This window comes from Ciconia boyciana, chromosome 25, assembly GCF_034638445.1.
Source record: "Ciconia boyciana chromosome 25, ASM3463844v1, whole genome shotgun sequence".
NCBI classification, from domain to species: Eukaryota; Metazoa; Chordata; class Aves; order Ciconiiformes; family Ciconiidae; genus Ciconia; species Ciconia boyciana.
This window is the reverse complement of record NC_132958.1, coordinates 571,459-590,650: the sequence shown is the minus strand read 5'-3', so window position 1 is coordinate 590,650 and position 19,192 is coordinate 571,459. Positions and strand designations below refer to the sequence as shown.

At 42.8% G+C, this 19,192-nt stretch overlaps 1 protein-coding gene across 16 annotated transcripts in view; it reads right to left on the bottom strand.

Moving 5' to 3' along the window:
- AAK1 (AP2 associated kinase 1) overlaps positions 1-19,192 on the bottom strand; it is an 87,385-nt gene that overhangs the window by 42,623 nt on the left and 25,570 nt on the right. For all 16 annotated transcript variants that reach the window (XM_072846417.1, XM_072846418.1, XM_072846410.1 and 13 more), the window contains 8 exons: positions 17,336-17,454; positions 14,527-14,635; positions 12,181-12,323; positions 6,656-6,777; positions 5,104-5,185; positions 3,194-3,326; positions 2,069-2,172; positions 977-1,056 (listed from right to left, as the gene is read on the bottom strand). In XM_072846417.1, the coding sequence (XP_072702518.1) occupies positions 977-1,056; positions 2,069-2,172; positions 3,194-3,326; positions 5,104-5,185; positions 6,656-6,777; positions 12,181-12,323; positions 14,527-14,635; positions 17,336-17,454 (892 nt within the window). The remainder of the gene's footprint in view (positions 1-976; positions 1,057-2,068; positions 2,173-3,193; positions 3,327-5,103; positions 5,186-6,655; positions 6,778-12,180; positions 12,324-14,526; positions 14,636-17,335; positions 17,455-19,192) is intronic.

Below are 19,192 nucleotides of genomic sequence, written 5' to 3'. Positions count from 1 at the left end.
TCTAAACCTCCCCTGGCACAACTTGAGTCCATTTCCTCTTGTCCTATGGCTTGTTACTTGGGAGAAGAGAACAATTAGAAGTTGTTCTACTAATGTGAGGGTAACTGCACTCAATTATAAAAAACAAACAAAGCAGACTCCTGGGACTGACAGACAGGAGGAGAGATGCCCTACTTCAGAGTCTGAAGAAAACTGCTGGTTTTGGAGTGCCCACTACTGTACTGCTCACTTTGCAGTAAAATAAGGTGCAAGTTTTGTCCAACAGAATTTACACATCTCCATTACAGTATCATAAGCGGAGCAAGCAGCAGCAGGAGAGGAGAAAAACCACAGCAGTACAGTGGTTTCCCCACTGATTGAGCTCCTCAGATGGAGACTACTTGGGCTTTCGTGTGTCATCATCCTCCCCTGAAGAAATTATAGGACTCTTGCAGAAATCACAGCAATTTCATACAGTAATTACTGGGTCAGGTTATCATCTGCCAAGGGTCAAACTCAAACAGCAATAGTCCCCAATGCGGCTCCTCAGCAGACTCAAGTTCTTTGGGCCAATTCCAGGCCTGCTGCAGGCCAGCTGCAGTCTTTCTCCTGACTTTGCTCTCAGGTGCTCTGGGTACTGCCTCCGGATGGATGACACAGTAGATCCATCCAAGTGCATGAACTTCAAGTGCTGCTGTCAAGCAATGTCTTCAGTACAAAAAGCCTAGCTGTTGAGTCATGCTGAGTATCGCCCAAGCCCCACCCCCACCCCTCCATGCAGAAAAATTTCCCCTAATATCTGCATTTTCTGCCTTTCAGATCAATGGTTATTTATGTCGTTGAAGCAGAAGTCTCAGGACTGCAGTGTTTGTCTCCACGTGTAAATGTAAGCCCACAAGGAAGCAGCTAAATATACCAAGCATCTTTCCTAATAAACAGCAGAAAGACAACAGACAATAAAAAGAGAGAGGGCTGAGCATAATGCAGATGTGGTTACCTGGCCTTTGGTTGACTCTTCTTTGCAGCAGCTTCACTTGCTTTAACCGGGTCTGGGAGTTTAGCGGGGATTGGAGAGTTCTGCAGATGCCAACACCACCAAATTTTGTATTTTGAGGGCAGAAAACAGAGTCAGAAATAATTTGCAAAAACATCCCAATGAAATGGGGAGATTGGGGGATATCCAAAGGAATTATTCCTCATGCTGGACACAAGACAAACTGCTCAATGTTAATGTCATGAGCAGACAGTAGTTTGGGAGAGTCTTTACAAGGGGAAAATACGGTTCAGCTTTTTGACCATTTACTACACGTGGAATCTGAACACAAAGCTTCATAGCACAACCTGACTATTTTTAAAAGACAACCTGGGGATAATAGCAGCAATACTTATTAATACTGCTATTAAAAATACAGGCATAATAGTACCAAATCCATGTCTTATTCATTAAGACCATAAATAACCACCTGAACAGGGGAGGGGGGAAGGGAGGAGGTTTCTTCTTACCTAGAAACAACAAAATAAAATGTCATGTCACAGATGTCCATAACACCATAAGAAAATACTTGTCAACTCTATTTTTCAGTTGAAGTCTATAAAGATACACTAAGAAGGGGCAGATGGTTGTGTAAGGTCTGATGTAGTTCAAATGCAAGTTGGCTAGTCCCAGCCAGACGGCAGACAAAACTGCTATGTTTAAAACCAACTACAGCACAAAATTACACATGCTATGATGAATGTGCCCGGAAATCAAATTGGTTTCACAAGCATGGCCTAATTTTCCATGTTCACATGCACAAGATCTCTTGGTTGGCCTCACACTGGTAACTGGGTGAGGAGGTAAACCAGGGACAAACAGAAATAAACAACATATGAGACAGATCCCCAATTCCTGCCCTCACCCTCCAAAAAAACACCCTCAAACAGTGCTGCTAATTACAGGGAGGAAAAAAAAAAAAGAAAAAGACCCTCCTAATTACAGAACTGGGGAACAACCGACAGAATATGGCAGAATATGGCTCAATATTCAGCAATTGCCACCTCCAGTCTCCTCCCACAAAGCCCTACATCAGTCCACTCCTTTGCTACTCACCTGGACGTTCTGGACTGGGCATTCCTTCTTTGCCAATTTGAATGCAAAGTAGGAGACCTGATAAATATCAGGTCTCTTATCAGGGTCTGGCTCAAGCATATACCCTTTAAAAGACAGAGATGCTAATATCAGAGCAATAGTACAGACAGATTCACACGAGCCATTTGTGGCAGGGCTACATTTGCTATAACCAGATGCTAAGAGGGTGGCCTGCCTCTTTCAAAGCATCTGGTCAGTGGTCAGCAGAGCTGAGCTGATCATCAGGTTCAGAGAGGAAGGGGCAAGACAGACAGTCAGGATGGACTAGGAGATATTTTCCAATACAGCTATGAACAATTTGTAGCTGCTATCGAAGGCTCTAGGGCAAGGATGGGAAGTGCAGCCTGCCTGGTCAGGGAACAGCATTGGTTTCGACTTCTGCATTTCCAAGTGAACCCACAGTAAAAGAGCTCGATCCAACCCCAGTGTGTCAGTGGGGCAGGAAGACAGGCCAGCCACATATACCACCACCTTTGCATAAGCAAAGAAAATACCAGGCTGCAAACACATCCAACTCTGTGTTAGTCAAGACTGTGGCTAGGATAAAAAAAAAAAAATCAAATGCTGTGCTGAAAACAAGAGAGCTGCCCCAGCTTTGCCAAGAGTAGTGCATTGTACCCTTAATTACACATTCACTCTAGTCAGTGGGTTATTTATAAATCATTTCAGTTCTGTTTCTCAATTCACAGAAGATGAATTCTTATCACTAGTCTAAGTCACTGTGGCTCTTTTCAGTTCCTTATCCAAATAGATTTATTACTGGAGAAATACGTTTCTGCATAAATAGGCTTATTGTGCAAGTTTCTGTAGGACTCTCAAACCAAATGGTTGTCTGTTTTCCTGCCTTTCCACAGAGTTCACTACAGCCTAGCCAAATACAAATCTCTTCGTCATAATTTCTTTCAAAGAGTGATCTCCTAAGCTACTGAAAGATCACTTTATCCACCCCTGTGTGCAAGCAAGTCTCTTAAAAGAGAAGAAACACCAACTGTTTTACTGTAGGAGCAAGGAATATAAGAAAAAAACCACCTCTGCTATGGTTTTAGTTCTACGGAAGTAGACTATGCCAGTGTCAGAGACACTCACGGATGAGGCAGTGCATGTCTTGCGAGTGCCGAGAATTATCTGGAATGGTGAAATTGCCATCACAGATTGCCACCTGACTCTCCCCAAATGGCAAGGTGAAGTAGCACAGCTTGTACAGCAAACAGCCGAGGGCCTAAAGAGACAGAACAGAGCAAAGGATTTAACAAACTGAAGCAAGGCAGGGAATGGTACAATTCAAATACCATTGTGAATAACAGGGAAAGTGCTCTAGCTCGCTCTACTATAGGGGTCCTGCACGACGTCAGGCCTCCATTTTAACATCCCTGTGATCAACTTGAAAACAAACATAGCTATATGGGAAGATAAACACATGAAGAGCTCTCCCTCGCTAGGCTGAGATAATGGAGTCTGGGGGATCGTGTGAGTATCATCACACACACACCCCACAGCTCCACACAGTGTCATTAAACAGGCAAAGCCTGTTTCCACCACATACTGGAAAGAAAAAGCAAAGCAATAGCAAAAATAAACGGTAACCATCACCCTTCATACATTTATTCTGACACAGAAAAATCCAAACTGTTTCCAAGCTTAAGTTCAAACAACCTTTCAACCATTATATCTCTCCCTGGTATATATTTATACAGATAAGTCTGCAGGCTGCTAGGGTGTATCACCCTTCCATCTATTTCTGTGCTGCTTTTGACAGCAAGAAGAACCACCTATTTCAAAAGAAAATACAAGTTTTGCACAAAGGCCTAATTATGAAACACTCTCACCATCTCAGAGGGGAGAGGTGGAAACGTTTCCTAATCCTAAGCAACTCATCATCAGCTTATATCTTTTGTCATAGGATTTCACAATTAAATTGCACTCTAGTTTAAAATAACCTCGATGAGATTTAAGGAGGCCTTTGAGGCCCTGACAATCTTTTCACGGTTACAGCTGTGACCTTCCCCCTCCGGGTTCCTAGCACCAAGGCACTGGTACCAGTGACCCGGCACTGGTACAGGGCCCAGTTCTACAAGCCTCCTGCTGAACTCAGCAGAGCAAGAGCCCCACAGGAGCTGCTGCGTTCCTGACTCCGAGCTGAGCTCACAGAGAGGACAGAGAACTCTTCCCAGCAGATGTCACGCCAGCAATTTTCCCTCTTGTATATGCAGATGCAGAGCTATTGAGGATACATTAAAACTCTCCTTTATACTCCTTCTGCCTTGTTACTTCCTAGCTCAGGGCTTCAGAAACCATACAAACATGTGCTGAATTAGCATTTTAAACACATCCCGTTTGCTGAATTGCCACTACCCTACCAACAGCACAGACTTTTTTTCATCTCCATCCCAACTGAAGGGAAGCTTTCCATCCTTGATCAGGTTAGCCAGTAATGGATTACACCACAGTTGCATTTTGCTCTCAACATAAAAAGCATGGCAAGATTGCACTGCTCATTAGAAACAGCAGTGCAAAAACTTGGTCTTTGGCCAGGTTTGACAACTCAGACCTGTGTTACACTGTCCAGGATAAGCACACTTTTGCTCCTGGGGGAAGGTCTATTTTTCTCAGTTTTCTACTAAATTCTGAGCAGCAACTTTGATTTCACATGCTTGCAACCCAACCCAGGCACATGAGGTCACAATACTCTGAATTTTCTGTTTTAACTCTTTAGATACGAAAACAGGTTTGGCACTGTTCAACCCTGGAATTTCATACATCTCTAAATTAAAACCACATGGGAGGTAGCATGCAAAGCAGCACACATGTTTTATCCACAAGCCACCTTGCTCAGCAGTAACTCATCAGAAACGTCAAGCAGAGAAACTCTTTATTCAGAAACTGTCCAGTCTCTCATGGAAACTAGGTTAGCCCCAGCCAGAAAGTTACCCTGCCATTATGGTAATGAAAGCAAGCAGCAGTCTGGTTGTATGATGTTACATGGATTTTATACATACCCATATGTCTGCTTTTGTAGTAATAAGTTTGCCACTATACAGGTTGACCATTTCTGGTGCTCTATAGGATAACGTAGTGTACCTGGAGCAGAAAGATCTATCAGTGACTTCGAAATGGATATCAGATGCATTTTCACAATGTCACATTTCCAAATAATTCAAAAATTCACTCCTCCCCTATTCATTTTAGGGAAAGGCATACTAAAGACAACAACCTATTGGAAAAATCTTCTGACAGCAGCATCTGCTACCTACCTCTAACAATAAAATACTAGCCACTGCAAACTGCCCTGGGAAACCAAAGCAGTAACCAAGATCCTTTCTAAAGCAAGTAATTTACTCACAAAACTGTACAGTCATTTTAAGAACTAGAACAGAAATATTCAAGGATTCAGGGTATTAACAAGGTCAGCAGTCAAATGTCCTCTGCAATGTCCTCACTGCTGGGGCTTTGGCCAACTGTATTACAAAGATTGTAACCAGATACGTGCCTCCTAATAAATAGACTTCCATACCAGGACTCCTGCTCAGAGTCATTGTAAACAAGGGAAAGGTTATTTCACATCTCAAACTATAGCTAGAATCTGCCTCATTTTAACAATTCACTACAAACAGAAAAGCTAGAAACTGCGCCACGGTTTAAGAGATTCTTATCATAAGATTTCTTATCAGTAGGTCTGTAATTTCTGCTGTGGCACCTTGCATGCTATTTACCGTCATCACAAGAAAGCACTGCTACAGGCAAAGTTTTTGTAGACTTGTTAATAAGTGTACAAATAGAGCACTCCAAAGGGATTGCAAAGCCAGACTAGGAGCACTCTGAAAACTTCCGTCAAACAAGTCTAGAAAATCCATGCAGGTGTAACAAAAAGGAGGCATTTGCACACACTTCTAACATGCTGTTTTCTAGCCAGAATATTGTATTAACAGAACTGGGAAGGCTGCAGCAGTGATGTTGTTAAAACTAAAGCAAGACCAAGGACCTGGAGTCTGCTCCATTCCTGATCTAGGTCCTACTGAACTGCCAGCTAAGTTCCCTTTTTAAACGCATCAGAGTGCACCTAGTTGCGACCACTATGGTCGTGCATGGGGCAAGAGAAGGAGCCAGATTAAACACCTCAAGGTCCTTACATTTTCTATGAAGAGCTGAGGAGTTAGGCCATGTGTTCCCTTAGTCACTGCAAGGATTTATGATGAGTGGCTCATGGAGGACAGGGATTTTGTCATCTGCTGTACTGCAGTTCAAAGAAGCCAAGACAGATGAGGGACAGAGATAGACTGACCCCATACATAACAGAACATGTCACTACCTCGTCAAGGTGGGCAACTTCTCTGCATTAGTACACTCAGCCTTTCAGGTCCAAAGCAACTACATCAAGCTCAATTTATTGTTTCACCTTCCCCCAGGCACTTATTTACCTGCAGCAGACACTTCTGTGCAGCAGCATCCAATCTGCTGCAACAGGCCTGAGTAAAATTTAGTCCTAGTACAAGAGAAAATTACCCTCCGAATACAAGCGATGTCCGAGCTGAAAAGGAAAAGCACACTTACTTTTTTATCTCCTCCTCCACCGCATTCACCCCTTCTGTTTGAGGGTTCTGGAATTTGTTAGTAGCACTTCCAAAGTCACACAGGACATAGTGGCCACGATCGTGCAGCAGGATGTTTTCAACCTACGAGCATCACAGAGAAATACAGAATTGCTCAGACAAAAAAAAAAATTCATTTTCTTTAGATGAGCCAGGGTTTTTAGTGCCTGAAGACATCTCAGACATGTCTGACATAAAAGCATAACATGACAGCAAAGAAAATATGCATCAAGTCTCTGTCACATCTCCTAAAATAGAAGTCAAATCATGGAAGCATGGTTGTAACACTGCCTTCCATCCTGCCACCTCCCCTTTCTCCTATTGCAAGCACACCATCTTGCCTCTACTAAGACTACTATGTGCTTCAGGACAAGAACTGTGTCCCAGTGTCTTTAATGCTCAACTTCCCTGAGCTACTATGACCCACAGCTTGGCATTTGAATTTGGGACAGCCAATACAAGCTGTCCACAGCTTTATAAGGGGCTATACACCCTCGCTCTCTAGTGGGGCAGAGAGGAGCCAAATAGATGACAGCACACATACTTCTATACTTTATGAAATTGTGATACACCTCCAGTTCTTTGCCTGCATTTCATCTGTCACTTCGGGTCTCATTCAAAACAAACCTCAGCTTATGCTCACACTTTAGTTGCTTGTTATCACAATGTGTTGGGTACCCCATTCCCCCTAAACAGTGGTTGGATCAGCAGAGGTTCCTCCAGGCTACTGAGGAGATGACCCCTTTCTTTCAAATATTATTTGGTAGCTTGAATCAGACAACTGAAACAAATTCTGAAACAAACACCTGGGATAGCTGAAAAAAATATATATATAAAATCAGCAAAGTCACTGCCTTTCCCGTAAATACTCACACTTAATCATGCATTAACAAAAATCTAGCTTGCATCCACCCAAGAAAGCTGTCTAAGTGTTACGACACTGACATAAGACGTGGAAAAACCTGGGTTTAGTTCTTTGCTTTGGCAGAGCATCCCTGTATTCCAGTTCCTCATCTGTACAGTGGCATTAACAGCATGTTCTCTCAAGGGAACACACACAATTTTTAATGTATTTATCTTCAATCAATGTCAAATGCTCAGATACAAGAACGAGATAAAACATACTGCTCATATATTTCAAAAAAAATCACCACATAAGTGTTCGCTAACAAAACCTTTTGGAAGCAGACCTCCTCATCAAGGATGATCTTTACAAGAAGGAAAGAAAAAGGAGGAGTCAGCATTTTAAGCATCAGAAAACGCAGCCAAATTAGAGCAGCTGAGAGGGGAAACGCTGGCTTGAAACCAAGGGTTAAACAACACCCCTTCCCCCTCTGCTATCCATCTGCTTTGAATAAAGCATTGCACACAGATGTTCTCCCTAGCAGATCAACACTGACAGCATTACTCCCTATTCCCTGCAAATACTCAAACATTTCCAGAAAAGTCCTTCCACTTTATCTGGCTGAGAAGTCTGAGGTGACTTCTCATTGAAACAGCCTGCAAGTTCTGTTAAACATCAGCACTGGACCATCCAGCAACCAGGCTTGTTCAGTAACTTCCAGAAAAAGGGGGAAAAAACAAACCAACACAAAAACAAAAAAACCCAAAACCAAAGAAAAAAAAACACCACACAAAAAAACCCAAACAAAAAAACCCCAGCAAAACAAAGTACCCGAATTACTGCTACTGACTGCCAGGCCAGAGAAATCTGTCTTTTCAAAAGAGTATGGAGGTACCTTCTTCCAATCAAACACTCAGAAAGCTGCAATCCAGTTTTCAGCACTGCTGAGCACCTACAAATCTGGCTGCAGTCTCTTACAAGCCCAGTACTTAAAGTCAGATTTAGACCCCAAACAAAAAAAATCTCTAAGGGAAACTATGAATTGCCTTAAGTTTGTTAGCTACAGAATGTAGCTAGCTGCTGTCTCTACTCTCTGAAACAAATGCTTTTCTTTACTTCTGGTTTTAGCAAAGTCATAAAAACACTGCACAGATACAGATTGGTGAGGGATAAGGAATAAGGCTTTCTTTAACTAGCAAAATCAACACACATTATCGTCTCGTGAGAGCAATGGCTTCTGAGACTGGTATTCCTAAGTTCAGGTAGTGATTTGGGAGGGATGCATGATCAAGGTACACTTTCTGACTGCTTCCCAGCACCTTCAGGTCTCTCTAGAGATGTTTCAACTTCCCTTTCTCCCCTGGCACCATTCACTATTTACTTCTGAAAGCTTGTTTAGTATTTCATAGCAAAGAAATGAATGCAATGTGACATCTAAGAGCACTAACTGATTTTGGCACAGGCATATTCTTAACATGGTCGATACAAGGGTTTACCATTAGAGGACTAAACAATTTTACATATCACACATTGAACACAGATCTGTCCAAACAAGTTTCAGGCAAATGCTTGTTGGTAGCATCAGGGCAAGACTTGGCATTACAAAGAAGGGTGACGGAAGAAGGCATCGAGATAACAGCAGCACAGCCTGACAGTCTTATCACACCACAGAGAAGTGCAACACTGGGAAGACTCCTGCTAAAATGAAAGCAGAAGAAACTAAATCCTTAACATGAGAGCACAACTTTCTGGTTATTTTAGAAAGTCAGGAAAGGAAAGGAGAAAGATGTTTTGATCAACAGCATCCTCTTGGTTGACTGACATAGTATTTTGCTGTATCCTGCTGTGTGTATACTACATGAAAATTCAGCCACTCATCTGCAAGCCAGTCATCTACTCCTGCAACCAGATGAGTTCAGACTAGCAGAAGCATCACAGGTAGAAGTGGGAGACCTCTCACTGCAGAAAGCTCCGAGCTGTAGAAATCAAAGGTGGCTTTAAGCTGGCGCTTTGAACAACACATGTTATAGGATGCGAGACTGGAAAGACAAGGTTAAACATAAAAACAAGTTATGCAAACAACTGCCACTAGGTATAGGGTAGTTGTGTAAATCATTATCATCAGCCCCAGATAGAGTTTCCCCTGCCTCCACCTCACTAAACCCTACTTCTCTGGGATCTGACAGTTATAGTTTCTCTGCATAGATTCCAACTTAGAAGCAGAGACTTCACAGCCAGGCTAATACAACAGATAGCCATAAGAAGGTTTGGCCATTTTTTTTCACTGTTAAAAGGCCTAACCCAAAGATAAAGGAAGTGTTCTTACTCCAGAGAGAGAAGAACAAAAATAAAGTTTTTAGGGAATGCCCTGCAGCAGCAATGGCCTATGAACCCTGAGGGCGAGGAAAATATCTGCCAGAACAAGCAAAGGTAACCACGCAAGGCAAGCCTACTGCCAGTAGGCTCACACTGCTTCTACAGGAGGTCCTAACTAGGGCAGAGGCAGCACATGAGGAGCTTCCTAACTTTTGGAAAAAGTAGCATCAGCATACGCCTGTTTTTGTGGCAGTCAAAGTACATGAAACTAAACATCACACCTTGTACAGCACATCATGCAGCTGTAAGCACACAAGGACAGACTGACACAGCACCTGAGAGTTAACCACCAGATCAGAAAGGAAAACCTTAACAAACACACACAGGGATGACATACTATCTTTTTCGTGGCCTTTATTCACAGTGCGATGTCCACATTTTGCCTATAGGCACGCTGCTTAAAGGTGCTGTTGTCCCCAGCTGTTGGTCACTTCCCACCAGTTGGAGACTGTGCCAACAGGAGGTTGTTCTGCTTCAGGCAAAGCCTGTTGGGTTAACTCAAATTCACAGCCACAGGCCGCTGAAACTAATCCAGCTGCGCTTGTCTGAAAGGGCTTAAAGACTATTCACACGATCCCTTCTGCTGGCAGAGCTCTCTGGGCAGGAACCTTCAGTGTTAGAGCAACATCAAAGAGCTGGAAGGCAAAAAAAGCCTCCAATCTCCACGCAGCTGTCTGCAAAGTCAACATCTGCCCACTCTTCAACAGGGTTACGTTCACCCCAACAAAACACCTACCCAATGGATGCCTTTCCTTACACACAGAACTTGTACAAAACTTTTCCGGCCCTTAATCTCTCTTGGAATTGCAGCTCCCACTTGGCATTATTAAATTTGAACTCCAATCAAGTCAAAACATACCTAAATCATTCATTCTATGTTAGTACTTAGATCCCCAATTGTGACTGGAGCTCCAGAGGTCATCACGACGGAAATAATACAATATTCAACTGGGAAACATGTCTAAAAGCAGAGAAGAGCCGACTCTCTGGCCTTGGGCACAGCTTACCAACCAAGAGCCAGGCCTCAAAAATTTTACTGATCTAAGCATGCAGTAGCAGGCTGGACATCAGACCGTAACAGTCCATTTCAATTGCAACTCAGCGTAGAAAGGAACTCTCAAGATCAACTCACTAATCCATCACAGATGTCCCAGAATTTATTCACATGCCACACAATGAGTTTGTTCTTTATTGAAAAACCCCAGGGATTTGCCAAAAAGGTAACAGCAGGGGTTAATATCAACTGCAGAGGTTCCCATTCCTAAGCCTCATCCTCTCACATCAGTCTTCCTTGCCTATACAAATGCCTGCAAGATGCCCACAGACCTTAACAGCTTTAAATCCAGGCCTCAAATTTATAAGACTCCACCCCTTTCACTGAAGTCTGACATCTGTTTTTTCTAGTTTCATATATTCAGACTGACTGAGCAGTGGGGTCACGATCGTTTGAAACATGCTCAACCATACCAGACCCCGAGGATTTTTTCCCTCTGCAGTACCTGGCTCTTGTTGGCACACGTGGCATCTTTTGCTCCTATAAAACAACGGCCAGCAGCACAAAACAAACATCTGTTGAGGGCTCTGAAAACAGAACCTGACCCACAAAGCACATCTGAATTACAAATGTACACAGGAGCCTCCTTCTTGGCTGAATATATTATTCAGGCATTTTACAAGCTAGTTGAGAGGAAAGGGAATGTCTTTTTGTTTGTTTGATTATAGGCATGGGATTTTTCAAAAGCTCTCCCTGCTGGCCTAGCTCTGTTCCCAGCTAAGCACACAGAGTTTTACAATGCACTTTCATGGTCAACAGAGAGTTAGAGGCCAGTTTCAAAAGCTTCTAACGACTCCTGCCCCAAGGCCAACATCTCTGGAGGGATCCTTTTAATGTGGGTCTAGGAAACAATTTTACAGCACACTTTTTGTGAACTACCTTATAACATCAATAGTGTTTCAGGTGGTAGAAAGTCACTGTGAATAATTCATCAGATGCATTCTGGCACATCTGTGCAAAACAGAATTATTCACAAACATTTGTGTTTTTTAAGTAGATCTATAGATGGTAAACATATGGTAAGCAGCAACGAGAGGCTCATTTCTTTTTTTATCTTCCAATAGAGAGAGGTATTTATGCACACTTTTCCTCATTACTAACAACAGAAGCACAGTACCGGTATTCAAAGCCCGTCTGCCGTGGCGTAGGCAGCAGACAGACACGTTAAAGAGGATGCACACTCCCTGCTGTATTACTGGAGTCCACAACTCACCTTCAAATCCCTGTGGATTATTGGTGTTTTACACTGATGCAACCTGGCTACGGCTTCGCAGGTGTCGCAGAAGATCTGCAGGACCTCATTCTCCGTGAACCCCGTCTGCAGGCGTTGGTTCATGAGGTTCACCACTTGACCTCCTGAAGAGAAACAAACACCAAGAATCAGAGCAGGTACGCAAAACAAGGTCTGGCCTGGTCTAAGCCCCAGTCCTACCAGACATACCTTGTTTTAGTCAGCTCCACATCAAACTGTGGCTGTACAGTCAGCACACAAGAAGTTCATGAGTTCAAATTCAAAATTCGCACCAAGCCTTCCCCAGAGGCTTTTTGCAGTGTGCTTACTCATCTTGTTTCATTCTCTTTTCCTTGCCTAAATCCCAGGGGGGGTTGCATATCTGCCAGCAGGCATTACATCTCACCTTGTCTTTGAACGATGCTTCAAGAGCAGCAAGTTAGCTTTAAGGCCCACATTCACCTGGCTGTGTTAACACTCAAACTTAATTCTGACTAAGCCACATCTTTTTCTTTCTTCCTCAAAATAAGACTTTTTTTGTCAGACTAGAAGAATAAAAGGCTGAATTTGGGGCACCCACAGTCCACAAAATAGTTTGCCACATGTAAGCAAGAGGAGGGAGAAAGGGAGACAACTCAAAAAACCCATACGCTACTAAATGGCTTGGCTAAAATCATAGACTGGCAAAAAAATATAAAAATCCAACTGCAACAAGGGAAACTCCAGACAAGCAAAAGCAAGTTTTCATCAATGAGTCCTGAATTTGCCTCAAACTTTGAGGTTTTGTTGCTGTCAAGGCCTTTTCAAAACAATCCACACAGAGGTTCTTTTCCCATCAAAACACCCTAGACACACAGAGGAAAAAATTCCTTTCTGAACCTTTGGCAAAGCAAAACTGTATCATTTCACATCACAAGTGTTGGAAAACTTTACTTTTGTGGTACAAAAGCTCAGCTTTGAGTGTGAACATTTCGCACTCAAAGTGAGTGCAGTTCTGCACACAAAGACACGCTGATTTGGTTTGGAAGCTGTTTGACGCAAAAGGCAAGTAACAAGGGAAAATCTAATGTATAACAGCAATTCCTGTGCTCCAGTGAATGCTGGAGACAGAGGCAGGCATGTGACCAGCAGAACACCTAGCAAAAACAAGCCACATGAGAAATACCACCTTGCAGCTCTCCTCCTTTCAGATGGAAGGAAACACCTTAGCAAGACGGCTTTTACTTTGTCAGCCCAAAATTTGGCACAGAGGGGAGGCTAATGCAGCTGGAGGGAGTGCATTCTGAATTGCTATGGTTTGCACTTACCTCCACAGTGAGGTCTGCAACGTGGAGCTGAGTATGGATTTACTAGCACTGCCAGGCCTATTTCTTACAACACTCCTTGCGATGTTTAGGTTTAAGCTTACAGAGAACTTACGTAATCATTCCTTCAGCAAAACTACACACAAGGTTCTTCCTTATACCAGCAAACAAACCCAACGCAAGTTAGTCAAGATTCCTGCATCAAAATGAAGCAGCAAAGAGGGCACGGCAGAACAGAAAGCTGTACCGTACATGTTTAAAGGCATTTCAGCATCTAGTTGTTCTTGCTACAATGCACCTGGCTTCAGTTAAAAGCCAAACAGTCCCAAGAACACCTACTTCCATCAGCTGCCACCATCCAAACCAGCCACAGACTTCTGAAGTCACCTGGCCAAAACATTATTTTTGCTTAACACTATTCCTGTGAGAGGCATTTGAGCACAGCACACGCGTCATTTTCCAAACACCACATCCTAGCCACAAGAGATCAAAGTTTTGGGACAGCTGGAAAAGACTGGAAGAGCCTGTCTGGCTAGAGACAGCCAAGCAAAAAGGTCAGCGTTAAAAGGACTACTTTTTGGCTTCACATTAGCCAAATTGCAAGCTTCTTCCAGAACAATTCTAAGCCAGGCTGAAGTGAAAAAAGTTTGCAATATGACATAAAGTGAAGAAGAATTTCATTCCACAGCCTGGCAGCTTTAGAAGAGCCACTTCTTGTGTGGACCAGCCTATGGAAAACAGCAATATATATTTAAGGGTTCTTCTTTGCAACAGAAAGGATCTAGGACCACCCTAGGCAGGGGCAAAGGTGGTACCAGTCAGGGTCAACATAGCCTCACAAATCATCCACTTCTCCACACTTAGTTTTGGCTTTGCTTTGTTCAGAATGGTTCCTTGGTAGCCAAGGAAGGGCCAGGCCTAGGAACCGGTTTGGTTTTTTTAAAGGAAGGTGTGGTGCAAGTTTTCTGTAAGTGCCAAAAAGGGACAAATCTACTCATGAACAATACATTGAGCCCACACTCACCTCGACAGAAGTCCATTAGTATCAGCACTTCCCAGACATCACCGCTGCTTACTGAGTTTATACTGGAATCAATGTATCCGACAATGTTCTTGTGGCCAGATAGGTCCCGCTGCAAGATAAATACATTCAAAGCATAAACCAGCCATATAGAGTGAGCAACATTTTAATCTGGTTCCTCTACACTGAACAGCTTTCCTAGCTCTCCTCCTATACAGGCGCAAGCTTCTGTCGCTTTGGATTAATTGTCACGCAAATCTTGAACAAACCTGAGGTCTGTCTCTACCTGTTTTCCATCTAGAAGGATTTGAGACAAACAGCAGAGAAACAGCCAACCTGATGAGCTAACTTGTCCAGGGATCAGTCCAGATTTTTGCATGTTCCCTTAGATGGCCCAGGCCAAGCTACCTGGAGCTGCTCCTCCTTTACGTAGAAGGGAGAATAAGGCAGATGTTTGGTGGTGGCCATGCACAGTACATGTTGTGCTTACTTTCTCATCTCCTTACACTCTTCTGCTGGCAAACAGTATCTCAAATCTTCGCGTGCTCAAAAAAACCCCGTGAAGGTAATAAAATAAATTTTAACCTTGCTTTTAGAAGTACCTTGTTTTAAGTAACTCGATGGATTAAAGCACAAGTGCTCGTATCAATGACTTATCCATGACACATGCTAAACCTGCAGGGAAAAGTAATTTCTTTGGGACTGCCAGCTTCACACACACTCCTAGGTGTGATAGCCAGTCCAGTCTGATGTTCAGCTTCACCAGTAAAAGAAGTCAAGATTCTGCTGGCCACATTCTGCTATAATGCTGCAGGGTTGCAAAAAGTGCAGTTAAGTTTAAAATACTTCCTTATTGCACAAAAGCTAGGAAAGAAGAAGGTATCTCCTTTTAGTGACGTACTGGTTCTTCAGGACAACGATTAGTGCTTATGGTAAGATTCAGTACGGGAGCAAGCAGACCTGCTGAGTCAGAAGGATACTTCTCGCCCTCACTTTCCAGGCTAGCCACACATTTGGAAGAGGCACCAAAGACATGGGAGACAATAGAAAGCACCGGCAAGTAAAATCCAAGTAAACAAGCTTTGTGAGCACAGCTAAAACCTTTGATGTAAGATCTAATCTCAACTTTTCCCATGCAGCATTGGCTACGGTGATGACAAAGCATGCCCAAAAGCTTCACTGCACTATCACACAAACTCCACAAGTTAACTTTAAAGGTATTAACCTAATTGAAAGCTACTTCAAAAAACACACCCAGAATTGCTACAGGTCAGAGCATCTGATATGAAGATCATTTACCCCAAACCTATACCTCATGTTGTAAATTAGCAGAATGAGGATTTTATATTTCCTTCTCCACCCTGCAATTCCTCTAAATGTTCATCGGTATTTTTGAATACAACTTCAAAAGTGGTACTTTCCATGTTTACCAGGCTCCAAACAAGACTAAGCAAATCTACTGGGATCATCTCAATTTTTTCTTTGTTTCTAAACAAAGTTTAGAGACACTAAACTTTAGTTTAGTTAAGTTTAGACACTAAACTTAGAGACACTAAGTTTAAAACAGCTATTAAAAATAGCTATCCTATCATATAACTCCTTGTATCCAATAATCTAGAGAAACATTGCAGTGCTTTTTATAAAGACTTCCCTGTTTCAAAAGCCCAGGCAATAACTACCCCACAAATACTGTTTTAATCTCTCAGCCTCACCAACACAGAGATAGCCTTCATCCCAATGCAAAAAATTAGAAGCTGTTGTGGTACAAATTCATCTCAGGATGGAGGTCTTCCATTCACACCCTGATTTGCAGAGACGGTTACATCAGAATCATCAGCCTTTTCTGATGGAGTCTAAAAGGTTTAAGATTTTAGCCCTGAAGATTGGTAGACTTTGAAGTCTAACACCCCCCCAACCATGCTCACCTCTTCAGCTCTTCCCTTTCCCATTAAGTCATGGGGTTGACATTAGAGTTTTTTTCCTCCTCTCTTTTTCCTAAGATTCCCTCTGCTTTTTCGTTTCCCATGTTTTTCTTGTCCACTGAAACCATTTACATTTTAAATAATTCAATATGAGATTTTTCACATAGTCGCATAACTCCAGGAGTTTGGTCTTTCCAAAAGAAAGACAGTTTTGCTAAGAAACCCACAGTTTGCAGCACGATGCTACACAGATCACGTGCAGAAGGCAACCAGGCTCTCGCACCATTCCACTCCCAGTCTGGGGCCCCAGTACAAAGTGGTGACTGTCCTGGTTTCAGCCGAGATAAAGTTAATTTTCTTTATAGTGGCTGGTATGGGGCTATGTTTTGGATTTGTGCTGAAAACAGTGTTGATAATACAGAGATGTTTTAGTTGTTGCTGCACTAGTCAAGGACTTTTCAGCCTCCCATGCTCTGCCGGGTGCAGAAGACGCTGGGAGGGGACACAGCCAGGAGAGTTGATCCAAACTGACCAAAGAGGTATTCCATACCATATGACGTCATGCTCAGTGTATAAAGCTGGGGAAGAAGGAAGGGGGGGGACATTTGGAGTGATGGCGTTTGTCTTCCCAAGTCACCATTACGCATGATGGAGCCCTGCTTTCCTGGAGACGGCTGAACACCTGCCTGCCCATGGGAAGTAGTGAACGAATTCCTTGCTTTGCTTGTGTGCGTGGCTTTTGCTTTACCTATTAAACTGTCTTTATCTCAACCCACGAGTTTTCTCACTTTTACTCTTCTGTTTCTCTCCCCCATCACACCAGGGGCAGTGAGCGAGCAGCTGTGTGGTGCTTAGTTGCCGGCTGGGGCTAAACAACAACAGTGACTTACCATGATTTGGATTTCTCTTTTGCAGACTTGCAAGTCGTACTCGTTATTGACGTACATCCGCTTCAGGGCACATTTCATCCCATTGTTAGTCCTCACAAGAAACACTATTGCAAATCCACCTGGAGAAGACACAAAATTATCCTATTCATTAACAAAGAAACCTCTTGGTCCTTGCTTCCAACCCTGTCCCTGCCTCCATCTGCCTTCAGAGTACAGTCACAAAAGGGAGGGCACTCAGCAGCTGCCAACAGAGCTACGGTGGGAGCACCCCTTACACGTGCTTAGCTCCAGAGCTTCCAACTCTGCCGAGACAGTTATTTCTAGGAACTAAAAGGAATCCAAGGGGGCAAATCTTCAGTTAATGGAAGCAAAGTTAACATTTAACATCTCCATAAAAACAAGCAATTACACAGGTTACTTGTCCTGCCAGACAGTCCTTCATTGCTCCATGAATTTCCACTATGAAGAAAAAAGCTGAAGTATAAACAGGAACATTGCCATGGACAGAAATCAGAGCTACAGATCATCCACCGAATTACTGAAGGCCTAAACTTAAAAGGCTTCCCAACTTTTGAAGAGTCTAAGTTACATTACAAAGCTGGTTTGTGCAAGAAGCAGAAAAAACCCATCTCCCACACATGGTTTGATGTTAGTGCTTTTAAAAAAGGACAAAAGAACAAGGGGGAAAAAAAAAAAAACAACCCACAATTCATTTTGTGGTCATTGCTATTAGTAAAGTCAGGACTCCCAGGACATACTTGACTTGTTTCAAATGAAAGCTTTTCATCTCTGTTAGCAATGCATCAAAATACATGGGTTTTACATTTGTAGTCCTGGACAGAAATAGGAAGCTGATTGAGGATGCAGGTATATAGGCATCAAAGTTTCGCACCTGGCTCCCAGAGATCAGAATGAATCAGAACAAAAGAATCACACGGATCCAAGTAGCCAAGAAGTGCTACACAACGGTAAAAAGGGAAGCACGACGACATTGCCAATGCCACAACCTAACAGCACTTCATTTGCTCTCCGTTACCTTACATTACAGCACATTTCTTTTATGCTTAAGGATTTCTAAAGAATCAGCTCAATAGTAAGTTATGATTTGGTGCTGCTGTAGCCTTCAGAAGTCCCATGATGCCAAGAGCTGTAGTTACACACCGTGAAAAGCTAGTCACATCCCAAAGAATTCTCATTTTAAAAGTTTGAGCCCTTTGGTGAATCCCCTTCCTTACAAGCTGCCAGAAACCACCAGATCAACAACACATACATAGTTACATTTGACATGTTTGTACATAATTACTACTAATGGTTATTTGCCACTTAAACGAGTTCTTCCCCGTCATGCAAAATGCAACAAGCAAGACAGCCACAAAATTTAGTATTAAAATAAAAGTAAAATTTAGTGTTAAAATAGGTTGCATTTGACAACCCCAGTCTGGCAACAACTGGTGCTTACAAGCTGTTAACAAATCAAACACCACAGCCAAAAGGCCTGATGAAGTTTTTATTAAAACTGGGATTTATTTTTACTAAGGTTGAAAAAGAGCAAGTGATCAGAAAACACTGCTGTGTCAAAGCATAACCCTCCCTGTTTGTTATCAAACAGCTTTTATGGCACCCATTACAGCCCATCTTCCAAAACAACCACAGAAGAGTTACCCATGCAAGTAACATGCCTGTCAGCACCAGAGCTGTTAAACAAAAATCTCTCTTAGCATGCAAAAACCTTAGTTTTACACATCAGTTTGCCATAGGAACTAGACCAGGTTTTCCAAGGAAGCTCCACTGAATTTTAGGAGCAGAACTAACAGGTAGCAGCCCGAGAGAAGTTGCAAAATATGCAACAGAAAGAAA